We start from the raw sequence: 16758 nt of genomic DNA on the forward strand, positions 1-16758 counted from the left end.
TAAAAAATCGCCAGTTATAAAAACTCGCCAGCACCAAGTCGTCTAAAATTTTTTTCATCTAATTTCAAAAATCTGTTTAATATTCTGAATTCCAACAAGATTATTGGAAAAATTCAATCCAGATTATTGAATAAATTATTTTAAATTCAATTTGTTAGAAATTAAACTGATAAACAGTGATGCAAGAAGAGAATGCAGCTCAAACGCACACAATCAGAGAGTTAGCGTCCTCTTTCTGGCACTACTGCTTGTAAGAGAAAAAAAATATACTTTGGATTTAAAGATGTATTGGATGGACCATCTGTCTGAAAAGTTAATCCAAAGTATCAAAAAATTAAAGTTGGCAGAATACGAATTCTAATTGATGAAAAATTTTTTAAAAATCACGAAATTATACTTCAAAGTATTCTTTAATATAAATAGGTCTTAATTTCCAAGAAAATGTTGCCATGTTTTATTATCAATATTGCGTCAAACCGATAATCGCAGTTATTTTTTAATAATAATTTCAAAACGAGCAAGTAATCATTTGAAAACTTTGTGGGAACATTTTTACATGTAAGCAGTAAATCATTTGAAAACTTTGTGGGAACATTTTTACATGTATGAAAAATATAATATTACAAAATGAAATTTTTATCATTGTTTTTTTATAGTTTGTGAATAATTGATTACCTGTCTCTTGAACGTTTACATAAGATCCTATGTTAAAATCGCAAAATTCAAAAATTAATAATTTTGAAAGGAGCAAGTAAAAAAATAATTTATGACGATTTAGAATGTTATTAAGAATGTTAAATTAAAAATTCACGACGATCTCATTGATTGTAATATATCTCCAATACATCCTTAAAAAGCTTAAAGCTAAATATATAAATGACAAATACATCGTTTGCCCCATTTATTCTTTCACGTTCCAAATTTATGGAAAATGATATTGTGAAAGATATTATTCTGTACTTTTAGCCAGATTATTTTCGTTTAATTAAGTTTTTAATTAACAATATGTTTTTCAGAAACTTGCAATATTCGATATGATAATTAATTTAAAATGGAAAACATTTAAAATACGGAAATCCCTAAAGATATCATAATTAATTTTATTTTTTTGCGTCTAATTGTAATATATCCATTGTGACTGCAGAAAACCAAAGGTAGTATTTCTATTTCTATTTAAAACGCGCGGTATATCTTTAATTAATGCATCATTATTAATATATCTATCGTTGTTGCGAAGAATGTGAGATAGATAAAAATAATAAATAAAGTTAAAAATCGTATTCTTCAAATTTCTTTCAATACTAAATTCCCTATCGCTCGTATTTTCTTCTAAACTGATAAATAAATTTTACGACATTTCTTCTCAGGTCACCCCCAACCTAAAGTGAGATGGTGGCGCGGAGAGACGCTTTTAGATTCTAAGGATGAATCGGGGGATTCCCTTGATGTTCGTAGAAACACGCTTATCGTCAGCGAATTGTCAAGAGCGGATCTTCACGCGGTGTTCGAATGTCAAGCATCCAACAACAACATCAGTCAACCCGTGTCAATGTCGGTAGCTATTGAAATGCATCGTAAGTATTACATTTTTTTCCACGAGTATTTCTCTCTGTAAATTGAAAACCGATTTTGCCTCGATGCGCTACTTCTTGACACGCAGCTTTTTCCCGAATAAATTTACGTAAATAACACAGGCCTGCGAGGTTTTTCTTTTTAAGATGCAATAATGATTTCCGACGTAATTTTGTGAGCTGAATTCGAATCTGGCCGTCGAATTTGCACGTCACGTTTTTGAGTAATTTGTAATTGTATAGCTCAAAAATCGCTATTTTGACCAATTTCATGAATTTATTGCGAGGAAACCAAATTTTTTGAAATATTTCTGTTAATGGCATAGTATAATACTCACTTTCGCCTTTCAAATCCACTTTCGATTACCGCCGCACGATTTTTCTTCGCTGAGATATATAAGTATGACGTTGTAAGAAAATTTACGTTAAAGAAAATTTATACATCAATATGGTAGTTAGACATCAATATGGTAGATCCATGATGTTGAAAGTTGAAAAGACTGACATATGTTAGGTTCGGTTGTCCAAAAAAGTATTGTAAAGAAATATCTAATACAGTTGTTACACATTTTGATAAATTTTTCTAAATTTTATGCCTTCTTATTGTGATTCTATTCACCATATTGGATGCGCCATTTTTAATTTCAAAAGGTGACGGAAGGTTTAAAAATGTATATTTTTATCCTAATTGGATTATTAGATTCCTATGCATGACCAGTCTTGTATATCTGAGTGAAAAAAAATCGTGCGGCGGTAATCGAAAGTGGATTCGAAAGATGAAGGTAAGTACTATACGATGCCATTGACAGAAATATTTTAAAAAATTTGCTTTACTCTCAATAAATTCGTGAAATTGGCTAAAATAGCGATTTTTGTGTTATTCAACTACAAATAACTCAAAAACCTGTTGTGCTACGCAAATTCGGTGGCCAGATTCGGATTCAGACACAAAATTACGTCAAAAATCACAATTGCATCTTAAAAAGAAATTTTAACTCCCTTTTTTGCAGGCCTGTGTAATAATATCATAATGTGCATAAAGAGAAAAAGTATAAAGTGTTTACATTATTAAATTACAAAATATTAAGAATGCTCTTCTTGTAAAGCGCAAAGCTTGAGGCACAGATAACTGAAACTCGTAAAGCTTCGTAGTTCCATTGTTGCACCGTAGTTACAAAGTGTAACACCGCCCGCGGTCTCTCAGGAGGATAAATCCAAAGGGTACAATCGATCCATGCCCGCTTCTCTTTCCCTCTGTGAATCGGCGTAAAAGGAATGCATTTGCGAATTGTACCAAAGGGAAAATCTCTGCGTTGTCGAGTAAACGAAGCTGAATACCGAAGCGGGAAAGTATTTAACCCGGCCTCTCGGCCCGGCCCGGATCCGCACAATCCCGTTTATCCCGCAGCCCACGTGCTTCCGATTTCTTCTTTCTCCCACGGTATTTCGCGTTTCCGTTCTCCCAGTTTCGGATCACGAGGAAGAATTGCCGGGCAATATTAAAACTTTGGTCGATGACAGATGTAATCAACTTGATTTTTACACGATCGTAATTTTCGGTTTCATTTCGATTGTGCGAATCTTTGCGATTGTCTCTACAATAAACATTAATATTTTTGCAGTCGTATGTAGTGGATTTCGCATTTGGCATGGGAGTGATAAAAGGAGAGGAAAAAATTATTTTTACACAAGTCTCTTGAAAAATTATCGCGAGATTCCAAAGCCAGGACGGGGCTTCTTTTATTTCTTTAATGTATAATGTATTTTATATTAATTGAAAGATATCAAAAAATTTTTACAGTACAATGTAGCCATTCTGCCGATGTGGATAAAATTTTTATTCCATGATGATTTTATATAAAAGTGTATATGTGTCATTCAACACACTTATTCAACCTTTTCTTTAACTAATCTCTCGAGCGAAATTTATTCTACTGGAAATTAATTTGGAGCTCAGTTATGAAAATATTTAACATTGAAAATTGAAGAAGAGCGAAAAAATTATCTTTGAATTTCCGTTAAGAAAAATTCGATCTATTTGTCAAGAGTATGTACATAGTGAATAAGAGTGTCTAACATATTTGTATCAAATTATACAAATACTCTGTATAATTTAACATCAGTTTGAATATATCATGCAATTTATATACAATGTAACATACATGTAATGATATTCTTGCATGAGAGTAATCTAAATTGAGATCCAGCCCCGCAATTTCCGGGAGACGACATGCAATTGATCCGTCGACAGAATAACAAACCGTGCGTTGTATTACCAATATTTATAACAAATACCTCAATTCTCCTGCGAAATGGCGTATCCAAGTATCGTTCGACGACGCAATTTGTCTGGAAGTTATTCGGGATAGATGAAATGCATTCCTCGACGAAATATGAGGGAGATAGAATGAAGGAAGGAAAAGAAAAAAAAGGACGGTGAAAAGGACGAAAAGAAAGGAAGTAGGGATGGGCGACCTTGAATCGATCTTTTGAAGAATCGATTCTTTTATATCCGATTCTCGATTTTTTAGATCGATCTTACATCATCGATTAATCCAGTGAATCGATTCTTAAGATTAGAGATCAATTCTAAAAAATAAAAGTATAAAATTCATATTACGTCTTGATTTTTCGTATATGTGTGCATAGTATTTATACAAATTTAGTTGAAAGGAAATTTAGTCTTTACTTTAAAGCCGGGTCTACAATAGGTAATTTAAGCTCTAAGCCTTAAGAAATTGACCAATCAGAGTCAAATATGAAAAGAATATTTGAAAGAATACTCGAGTGTGATTGGTCAATTTCTTAAGACTTAAGGCTTAAATTATCTATTGTAGACCCGGTCTTAATCCACAATTTTTCTTTATATGATGTAAGGAATTGTAAAAAATTAACCAATCGCAGTTGAATGTGAGAAGAATAATTGAATACGATTGGAAATATTTAATATTTTGTAAAATTAAATAAAGAGATCGATTTCTGATTGATCGATTCTTTAACAGTCGATTTTTTGGGGAATCGATTTTTAAGTCTCCGATCTAGATCGATCCAAAAAATCGATTTTTTTGGAAAAATCGCCCATCCTTAAAAGGAAGCGATGGAGAAAGTAAAGCGAAATAAAATCGAAGAGGGCAATGCACACCGAGGAGAGAGTAGAAACGCATAATGTTCCTCGGCAAGACGGCGAACTGCGAGCTCGATTTCGGAAGCTTTCGGATTTTTATTAAATTCCAACAGAGAGGGGATTCTTCTTTCGGGTCAGCCGAGGTCGCGCGAAAAGTCATTGCGGTTTCCCTGACTTTATCACGCTCCCGCGGAGTGCATCTGAAATTGGTTCGCCCCATTTCGCCGATGCTCATCGACAGTGTCACGATCTTATTATTATCTTCTCAGAATCGAATATTCCTCCCTTTCCTCGCGACGCCTCCGCGGAAAGCTACTAATGCTCACAAAGAAAATTAATAGTTTTAGTGGAAAAAGCTTTTTGCCGGAACATCTACGAATGCGTAAGTCTTTAGAAAAAAGACATAATTACATCTCTTATAATGTAATTCGCGAGAAAAATCTCTTTTTGCCGTAAAAGAAAAAAAACATATTTTGCGTTAAAAAAAAATCAAACTTTTGGCTTTTCGATCAAAGTGAAGATGATTAAATTACCGTCAATTTAAAGACTAGCGATTAGAAAATTAATAGTTTTAGTGGAAAAAGCTTTTTGCCGGAACATCTACGAATGCGTAAATCTTTAGAGAAAAGACATAATTACATCTCTTATGATGCAATTCGCGAGAAAAATCTCTTTTTGCTGTAAAAGAAAAAAAACCATTTTTTTTGCGTTAAAAAAAATCAAACTTTTGGCTTTTCGATCGAAGTTAAGACGATTAAATTATCGTCAATTTAAAGACTAGAGACTATAAAAACACAAACGCGGACTATTAGCGTTGATACGTATTCACGATAGGATGACCAATAAAAAGATTGGCAGACACTTTTTTCGGCAAAGTGATAATGCATGCTCTCTCGCGCGGAAAAAACGCGATTTTCATTGGGAGAATGGAATTTACGAGATCAGGCGAAGTCGGATATGTCGACGGACATCGATTTCGTTCGGGAAATTATCGAAAATCCATCTTTCTTTTTGCTCGCATCCGAATCTCCTTTATTGGACGCGTGCACTTAATGGCGACAACTGCGACGAACGATGAAGAACAGCGAATGTCCCGTAAGCCCCGTCCAATTATTATCTCATCATATATCTACCTTTAGCGCGTCTACGAGCAAACATTCGGGAGAGCGTGGGTGGTCGTTCAATTAAACTCACGGAGACCTAATTTTCATAGCGCGCGTGCGTGCGTGTACGCTTTATAATTTCACATCGAAATATGCGAGTAATGGTGCGTTAGCCATGTGCCAGACGCACATTTTTCACGATATATTAGCAGAATTTTTATTGTGAATTTTTAAATTTTATTGTGAATTTTACAGTGAATTTTTATTGTTGGCGCACCTGCCGAACAATGCGTACTCTCGACGATAAATGAGGAAGGAACCCGACAATGTAATCGATAAGACGGGCATTTTCTCTTCCTCGGCTCGTTGCGAAAGACGTTAAAAAATGAACGACGAACTCGTGAACTATAATGTTGATAGCTCTTTCTCGCGAATCAATTCTGTAGAATATAACGATCAACGAGCATCGATAAATGTCACTGCAGATTGTTGCATACCGTGTCTTAATGTTGATTACAAGAAATTGCGTACAGAGTACGCACTTTGCTCCTTTTCTTTTTCTCTTATTCTTTTTCCCTTTTATTGTTCCTCTCTCTTTTGCCTTTCTCTCCCTCCTCCCACCTCTCTCTTTTTGGCGTAAAAACTCAGCACCCGTATCTTTTGCCGTATATCCGTTATGACCGAGCGATGCATACTCGTAAAAATATAAAGGGACGATGGTAAAAACGTGAGAACGCGCGAGCGCTTTTAGCGAAGTGCGGGTCTTATATAGCTTGCGCGCATAATTACAAGCTGCTATCACAAGCTGTCTAAAAGTTGGCGAATTAAAGCGCATTTTGCATTCAATTATTTTTAATTAGACGAGAAAGTTGCGGAGTCTGCGCTTGCACGATGCTCGTGAAAAAGTGCGATACATACGAGAAAGTTATATCCCGCGCATCCATTAAACGGCACTTTCGCACTTCCATCAATCTCGAATAGATCGCGAGTGAAGAGGAAGAATCTCAGGCATGGTTTATCGGTGATCGCACTGAGAAAAAATCTGGTTGCATTAATTAGAATTCTGGTAGATTCAATCAGTATGTCTGTTGGAAAATGGACGAACCAGAATTTTTGTAGAAATTACCAGATGAATCTGATTAATATCTTCCTGTTAAACTTACCAAATTTTTTGGTTAATAATACTAAACTCGCCAGCACCAAGTCGTCTAAAATTTTTTCCATCTAATGTCAAAAGTCTGTTTAATATTTTGAATTCCAACAAGATTATTGAATAAATTCAATCCAGATTATTGAAATAAATTATTTTAAATTCAGTTTGTTAGAAATTAAACTGATAAACAGTGATGCAAAAAGAGGATGCAACTCAAACGCACACAATCAGAGAGCTAGCATCCTCTTTCTGGCACTGCTCGTAAGAGAAAAAAAAATATACTTTGGATTTAATGTTAATTAGGGATGGGCGATCTTGAATCGATCTTTTGAAGAATCGATTCTTTTATATCCGATTCTCGATTTTTTAGATCGATCTTACATGTTCGATTAATCTAGTGAATTGATTCTTAAGATTAGAGATCAGTCCTAAAAAATAAAAGTATAAAATTTATATTACGCCTTGATTTTTCGTATATGTATGCATAGTATTTATACAAATTTAGTTGAAAGGAAATTTAGTCTTTACTTTAAAGCCGGGTCTACAATAGGTAATTTAAGCTCTAAGCCTTAAGAAATTGACCAATCACAATCAAATATGAAGAGAATATTTGAAAGAATACTCGAGTGTGATTGGTCAATTTCTTAAGACTTAAGGCTTAAATTATCTATTGTAGACCCGGCCTTGATCCACAATTTTTCTTTATATGATGTAAGGAATTGTAAAAAATTAACCAACCGCAGTTGAATGTGAGAAGAATAATTGAATACGATTGGAAATATTTAATATTTTGTAAAATTAAATAAAGAGATCGATTTCTGATAGATCGATTCCTTAACAGTCGATTTTTTGGCGAATCGAATTTTAAGTCTCCGATCTAGATCGATCCAAAAAATCGATTTTTTTTGGAAAAATCGCCTATCCTTAATGTTAATACTAGTTCTTTATATACATTTCATGGCAAATATTGAATACAAGTTAAGTTAAGATTGGTTCGCCGCCTGTGTGGCGCCTTGCCTTCGTGGCAAGCAAAGAAATTAATGTAACAAGAAATTTTATATCCAACCAGAAAATACTAACCAAATTCTTATAGTAAAATTCATTAAACGTTCTAGTTATAAAATATCACCAGTTATAAAAACTCACCAGCACCAAGTCGTCTAAAATTTTTTTCATCTAATCTCAAAAATCTGGGCAGTTCTTAAAAAGTCTCAATCATCTCAAAAAGTTGGGCAGAATACGAATTCCAATTGATGAAAAATTTTTTAAAAATCACGAAATCATACTTCAAAGTATTCTTTAATATAAATAAGTCTTAATTTCCAAGAAAATGTTGCCACGTTTTATCATCAATATTGCGTGAAACTGATAATCGCAGTTATTTTTTAATAATAATTTCAAAACGAGCAAGTAAATCGTTTTAAAACTTTGTGAGAACATTTTTACATGTATGAAGAATATAATATTACAAAATGAAATTTTTATTATTGTTTTTTTGTAGTTTGTGAATAATTGATTACCTGTCTCTTGAACGTTTACATAAGATCCTATGTTAAAATCGCAAAATTCAAAAATTAATAACTTTGAAAGGAGCAAGTAAAAAAATAATTCATGACGATTTAGAATGTCATTAAGAATGTTAAATTAAAAATTCACGGCGATCTCATTGATTGTAATATATCTCCAATACATCCTTAACGTTAATACTAATTCTTTATATACATTTTATGGCAAATATTGATGAAACAAGCAATTATTAATGAAAATATTAATGTAATATTAATGTAACAAGAAATTTTATAGATCCAACCAGAAAATACTAATCAAATCCTTATAATAAAATCTATTAAACGTTCTAGTTATGAAAAATCGAATCTTATCATGATAACTAGAAATTTTTTGATTTAACCAAAATGCCTTCAATCATATACTTCTTGTTGGTACAAACGATTTTTCTCAGTGCGACGGAATGATAAGAGCACAAACGACACCTGCGTGATAAAATTTGCGTTCAGAGACTGATCCGCGATGAACGTCAACGACATGTCCAACCCACCCGATGTCGTAACTTAAATATTTACATCCTAAACACGGGTTATCTCTACCAACCGCAATAGTTTTGTTCTCGCGAGTAATTTGCCGCTCGAATTATCACGTATTCTCTGAAATGAGTCGCATCGCATATTTGATGCGACCTCGCAACCCTTCTCCCTCATCACCACCGATGCCGAACGATTCAACTCGCGCTGGAACGATTCAATATAACCGTTATGTAAATATGTCCTCGGACCGATGCAAAGGGGGTAGACACGTCAAACGAACGTACATAATTATCTGGGCCGCGTGACATTAATCGGTCTATCGGCTTTAATTTCCGCTTTACGTTTCGCCGAATAACGCAGGAAATAAGCGCACCGTTCCTCTCTTCCTTCCTCGCCCTCCGCCCACCCCTTTCTTCTGGAATGCATCTTCAGCCTATGCGCAGAGTATATCTACATATCTCTCAAGATATTATATTCGCGGGCATTATTCCTATATAGGCATTACGACACTCCACGGGTTTTATTGCTCGGCGTTAAAGCTCGCTTTCTTGCCACGAGGCAGGAAGAGACGAGCGGCGAGCTTTCTTCCTCCTGCACCTTTGAACTCGGGCGTGCAGCCTTCCCCTCCCCCTTTCCTCCTCATCGTCAGGCCGAGATCATCCTCAACCCTCTTAAACTACCGTACACGGTGGCATCGGGGGTAGGAGGGGAGGGCGGAGGAAAAGAGGGCCGCCTCTCTTGGATTCCGCAAAGGATTAAACCTCATAAATTCCATGGAGCACTCCGTGGAATTATCGGTATGCGGCCTTACATCCGCCTCTCTGCCGCCTTTTATGGACAAACGAGAGCGATTTCCACGCGACTTTACGCTTTCTAACCTCTTTACCACCCTCCGGCCACCCTTTTTCCCTCTTTCCCCAACTCACCTTCTTCTCATCCCCGCCGGCTGGTCGTGCGATTCCAATGGACATACGTTCGAGCATTTGCATGACTGCTCGTTGGATGGAGGTGAATCGCGAATGGACGGAAAAGTATTCTCCTAACCTCGCGAAGGTTGACTTTCGTCATGTGGATGGGAAAATGCAATTTCCTGGTTGTGAAAATTTACGTACACTGAGGGAAAAATCTTTTTGAATCAAATAAATTTGTTTTCTTGAAACTCTTGCTCTAAATGGAAGGAATTGTTTATTTCATTTAAGCAAAAGCATTTAATTTTAATTAAATATGCATGTTATATTAAGTGCATTATTTTCATTTATATATTTTTTATATTTAAATACTATTTTCGTAAAATATATACTATAATTTATTAAATTAAATATTATTTTTTAAAATTAAAAAGTTTAAAATTTTTGGGAATAAAAAATGTATTTTAATAAATATTTTGTAAAATTGAAAGAAAAATATTTAATTAAAAATTATATTTTTTTAAGTATATATATTTTTTTTAAACATATGTAAATAAATACTTAACTTAAGCAAACAGACGTTTGAAATACAAGTAAATACGTGATTAGTACTCACCGAATAAATAGCTTTCTCGAGTTAACTAAAATTTTTTTATTTCAAGATAATTTTTCCCTCAGTGTAGATCTCATTTTGCTCCGGAGGATCTATCGACATTCTACAACGGAATAGAGTCAAACGCATTAAATTCATGATTGATTGGATCTTCTTTAATTGGCAAAAAATATTGGATAAAAATATTTATGGCGTAAAGAGAGGTCGCGTGCAGCATTTCAAGGAGAATATTGAATGTGAAGAAAAGTGGAAAATATTTTTAACTGAATTACAGAGAGAGAATGCTGCATGTAAATAATTTACGTCTTTTTTTAAATCAATTTAAAGTATTTTATATTCTATAATGAAATGAATTTTTTTTTATATTGATATAAAGGTGACACTGATGTTCTTCATTTTTTCTGATAAATAGAAATGTATTTTATCACATATAATAAATATCACTTTTTTTCTTCCTCTCTTTTCCTTTTATAGAAAAAAAATACTTTACATTGGATATCTTTTTCAAATTTTACGCACCATTGTAGCAAATTACAAATACATTACTGTTGTATTCAAGCATAATGTCAACTTGTGACTTTTGGTACTACGGGAAAAATCAAGGGAGCTATGTTTGGATCAGATCTCTGGGTTTTATGGAACATTTTCGATGTTCCTATCAAAGAGTAAATCGACCTGGTCCTTCGGTCAGCTAGCAAACGTTTGATAATAAATAAACGACGGTCGTTAATATGAGTCGTGACAGGAGGGGTGCGCACGAACGTTGCGAAATAAATTATCAAAACGTACGGCGCGCTGAACGATGGTCGCACGTATAACGCAGTTTAATCGCGGATCATTATTATTTCACGGTTCATCGAGTCTTTCTGCGCAAATTCCGAAGTACCGCCAGTCGGGGGTACATCGCGTGTCACATTCAGTTGTGTGTACCGTGGTTTTGAAATCCCATTATTCCGAGAAAATTAATATTTAACGCTTGTGCGCTCGAAAATCGTCGCATTTACAAATGGAGCGCGTATTCATCAGGTAATGGCATATTTTTCCCCAGCAGAGGTTTATCGCACGAATTATTTTCACCCGGGATGCCCGCTTGTTCACTGGTAGAACCGTGAGAAGTGGAAATAAACCGATAGGACACGCGGCGCAAAATTAAAATAATTGCGGATACTTTTTGGATTTTATTCGTAGTAGCAATGCGTCGCACAGCGAAATCTTCTTCTAACGATAATTTCGTTGGAAACTTCTTCACCATCGTCGTCGCGATTTAAGAATAAAACTGTATTCATTATTCGCAGGAATGGTCGAGAAGTTCGAAGCTAATCAACCAAGTCGTATCTTTTTTTTTCTTCTAGATAATATAAAGTACAGCGCTTTAAACTTGGCTGTTCTTCTTGCAGAAGTAATAGTTTTTCGTTTATTTTGGGCGCTTACATATAGAGATGTAATTGAAAAAAATAAAATGTTTTTTATAAAGTATAATTTTTTATGTGAAAAATAACAACAAATCTTTTCAAAATTTTCTTTTTTTAAGATATTTAAAATTTTTATATTTTGATCATTGCAAGTTTTCATTATTTCTGATTTCTTACATGATGCATTTAAATTAATCATCACATTATTTTAAATGTAGACCGCAAGTTTCAAGTATAATTTAATTTTTTTATCATTTTTTGTAGTACAATATTATTTTTCTTTATATTTTTTTGTTAATGTAATAAGAAAATATAAAGTTGTTATATTTTTAATTGATCTTTTTTATGAAATAAAATAATTTTAATGAGTTAATAAGATTTTGCGGTAAATTGTGGCAACACCAAAAATTTTTACTATGCATTTAATTGAAAATTATCCGAATTATGTCGTATTTGATATTATCGTAAAAATTAAAATTACCTTCGAAAAAAAATTAATTAAAAATAACTTTAATTTTCATTTCATTATATTAAAATGATGATTGAAATATATTTTTCAAACTTCGAAACGTTTTTGTATACACAATAAAAACAATTCATTCATGTTCAAGATTTTGATTTGTTTTCGAAAAATTTATCTAATTAAAAGTAATTAAAAATAATAATTACATATCTATAAATATATAATTATAGATATATAATTATTAGATATATAATTATAGATATATAATTATTATTTTTAATTAGATAAATTTTTCGAAAACAAATCAAAATCTTGAACATGAAAGAATTGTCTTTATTGTGTATACAGAAACGTTTCGAAGTTTGAAAAATATATTTCAATCATCATTTTAATATAATGAAAAGAAAATTAAAGTTGTGTTTTTAATTAATTTTTTTTCGAAGATAATTTAAATTTTTACGATAATATCAATTACGATATAATTCGGATAATTTTCAATTAAATGCATAGTAAAAATTTTTGGTGTTGCCACAATTTACCGCAAAATCTCATTAACTCATTAAAATTACTTTATTTCATAAAAAAGATAAATTAAAAATATATCAACTTTATATTTTCTTATTACATTAACAAAAAAAATATGAAGAAAAATAATATTATACTACAAAAAATGATAAAAAAATTAAATTTGCCTTTTCAATGAAAAAAACGTGTTTTTTTCCTATTAAGAAAAAAATTGTTTCTTTACTTTCCTAAGCGCTTAACAAGCAAACTTTGTACATTTTATATGCTCATTAGAACAAATGCTTACGTTGCGTTATGTAAATGTACAACGCTTTAAATTAAGATAGCCAGTACACATTAAACATTTATGTCTGCATGTTTTTAATAAACTTTTATATATCTCGCGTATATTTTAGGATGGTATAAAGTTATATGACACAGCGTATATTTGCTGCATAAGCGTAGAAAAATGTTTTTATCTAACGCTGATGAATACGCGCTCGCGTGAATACACATAATAATAGAAGATATTACAATATTAATAACGCGAAAAAATTTCTTGTATCTTCTTCTTTCTCAATTTTCCGCGTCATGTAATTGGGAATCGTTGATATGATTTGAATCGACGAAATCGGAGACGAAGGATTTCAATCTTTCTTGTAAACTGCAGAAAGGTCGAGCTTCCGCCGAGAGGAAGAGAAAAAAACCTCGAGAAGATTAATGTAACGAATCAGTCTGGCTAACCTTTGATCGAATCGTACCGTATCGAACATGATATTTCGGATTTATAGAGCTTATTTGATACCCTTGTTAGTAAATCTTAACTGGGGTCGATCCTTTCTCCATTTCTCACAATCTTTGACCTGATACAGAGTACCAGATATTTTCCTCTACGACGAATACTACAATGAATCATTGATATAAATCGAAATCGTGTCGCGATTAATTGGATGATAAGTATGCGGATACTTTTTAACTCTCTGCGCTAAATAATGCTTTATGAACTAACGATATTAACCATTTGTGATCACCGACTTGCATTCAGGTGAATTTAATTAGTCGGAATTATAAGCAGCTACTCTACGCCAAAAAGCCGAGCGCTCTGTCGAGATGCAAGCGGCAGTACAAATGAGGGATTACATCAAAAGCGAACAAACGCGGACAACGGACGAAATGAGATCACGTGTAGGTTATCGTTTCATTAAAACATGAAAAGGAGCAAAGATGAGAGAGATAAAGACAAGAAGAGTGGAAGGTAGGAATAGAATTACACGCCGCAGAATTGCGGTGCAAGCAGAGATGGAAATAGAGAAGGTCGAGAAGGTATAATATGGTGGTTCCGAAGAGGCAAAGAGCGAGAAAGAGAGCGATCTTGGGATTGAGTCGGCGCTCTTTCGAGAGGAATGGAGAACAAATCCTGGCGCTAGCTCGTTGTACCCACCCCAACCTAATCGAGCCTGACTAATTAGAGGGCAGTTGACTGGTAATGGAGTCAGCCGGCGAAATTGGGTGACGGTGCTCTCTAAAAGTGAATCAGTGAAAATATCACTAATTTAAACAGTAAAATAAGATTTCACTGAGAATCAGTGAGTATTTTACTGATCTTCAGTGGAAACGCTTATTTTTTTGTTATTTTATCTTATATCTCACTGATTATGGTCAGTTAAAATAAAATTCACTGTAAAATCAGTAAATTTTACTGTAAAATCAGTAATCGCTAGTTCGTTCATTTACCGCTACAATCGTTATCTCTCTCGTATTTAATTTTAGTTATAAGAATTATATAAAGTTTGCAAAGAGCGACATTTAAAATTAGAAGTATTACTTCGATTTAATTTCTGATACAAGCTCAAAGAGAGGCTTCAGATATTAAATCGATCTTCATGACAAGTCGGACAAATAAATGTCTGGCGACTTAATGAAAATTATTCGTTCGTTATCTATTTAAAATAACAAGTTCAATATGCATGTAATATAAATAAAATAAAATTTTTAATATAATAAATATTTAGTAAATATAAATAAAATTTTTAATTTTATAATAAATAGATAGAGAGATGAATTATAGTTAAATATTACTGACAATAACGAAAGAAATATTACTGATGTTGAGAAATATTACTGATTGAAACAGTCAAAATTATTAACTGATTCTTTCAATAAAATATCACTGATTTACAGTGCTGTACTTATAAGTGCTGTAATCAGTGACTATTTACTGTTTTTCAGTGATAATACACTGATCCACTTTTAGAGAGTGGGTGCCTGATTTACAGTGCGACGAAGTTGCTCGCGGAGGATAAGGATGGTACGCGAATGGAGAGAGAAATAGAGCAAACCCGAATCGCGAACGGGACAGAGAGACGCGAGGAAAAAAAGCGGAAGAACTCCGGGATAAAGAGTCGTAATATCAACGAGAGTTAGCTTTCAGATTGGCTGTTGGTGATCAGGTCGCTTTCTGCGACACGGAGCGCGCATTCAGAACTCGCGCCGAGCTGATCTTTTTAGGGCTGTGACGTGAGACGGGTGAAAATCACACCGAGCCCCGGAAATCCGTTCAACTTTTAATGGAATCGGTGATTTTTCAATGCGGCTCCTCTCTCTCTCTCTCTCCTCGTCGTCGTGGCTGTTAAGTCGCGCAAGACAAAAAGATCCATATCGATGGGATTCACGGTGGCCATTTTGGACAGAGGGAAGTCGCGCGCTCGCGCGCGGGAGTATTCATGGAATTGAAAATTGAGAAACTCTTCGGGGAAGAGTTGGCTGGAAAACTAGCTCCCTCCCGGGAGAGGAAAGAGAAAAGCCCGTTTTACTCTCCCCGTCCGATCACCGACTATTCGGTCGTTTTTGCAGCTCTCCCGGGCATACTACGTCTGCGGGAAGCCGCGATATCATTTCCCGAGATTAGGCGAGATTTCTTTATGCGAATCTCCCGCTTTTTCCGCTCCGTCGACATTTACTTTTCTTTTTCATTCAGAGGGAACATTTATTATTTTTCCATAAATATGGTAATCATATCATGAATAGAATGAAACAATGATCAGAGATAACAATAGTATACTTATTTAGAGAATCACTGATACTCTCTATTAATTTTGGAATATTTAAGTATTTAATTTATATTATGTATAAAATTATAAAATTCATCTATAAACGTCTCAATAGAAAGATCATGGGAAAGTTTTAGCCATTCTATGTAATTTCTGTGTATTTTACATATGAAAAACAATTCTGGAAAGTAATTGCAAATGTATAATTAAATACATTTAATATTTTAGATGTAAGAGATATGAGTCTTATTAATATTAAAGTAACTTAAAAATTTTTCGTTCAATTTATACATGCTGACACAATGATTGAATTAATTATTTAAGATTTGATGTTTTGCATGAAATAGATATTTTTATTTTATTAAATTTTATTTTATGTATAGACAAATAAATTGCACTTGATACATTTAAAAGTAGATTAATTTGATACTCATAAAAATAAATCTCTTTTTTCTTATTCTAATCAAGATATCGAAACTCTTTAAGAAAGAAAAATTGTATTAAAATAATATAGTGTTTCCAAAAAATGTAACTCTTTTCTGAAAAATAAAATTAAAATATGTTACTTGAATAAGTCTAATACTGTATTATATAATAAATATAATATTCACATATAATATCTTTCTGTATTCGTTTTATTTTTTATTGCACGTTTTGTTTTATAGAAATCTACTTTTGACATTTTCCACAATATTTACAATAGTTATTGTTGTTTATGAGATCTCAGCTTTCAATGTTATTAAATTAAAAAACAGTCGAGTTCTCTCTCATATTTTGAGATGTCTTTAAATTATCTTATAAGTTATTTTTTTAGA

The 16758-nt window shown here is 33.2% G+C and overlaps 1 protein-coding gene across 1 annotated transcript in view; it reads left to right on the forward strand.

Annotated features, from left to right (window-relative positions):
• Positions 1-16758, forward strand: part of LOC105254180 (nephrin) — a gene marked incomplete at its 5' end in the record, with an annotated part of 114378 nt that overhangs the window by 50474 nt on the left and 47146 nt on the right. The window contains one exon of the mRNA XM_011262693.3: positions 1368-1574. Within this exon, the coding sequence (XP_011260995.1) occupies positions 1368-1574 (207 nt within the window). The remainder of the gene's footprint in view (positions 1-1367; positions 1575-16758) is intronic.

This window comes from Camponotus floridanus, unplaced genomic scaffold (genome assembly GCF_003227725.1).
Source record: "Camponotus floridanus strain SB8 unplaced genomic scaffold, Cflo_v7.5 scaffold116, whole genome shotgun sequence".
NCBI classification, from domain to species: Eukaryota; Metazoa; Arthropoda; class Insecta; order Hymenoptera; family Formicidae; genus Camponotus; species Camponotus floridanus.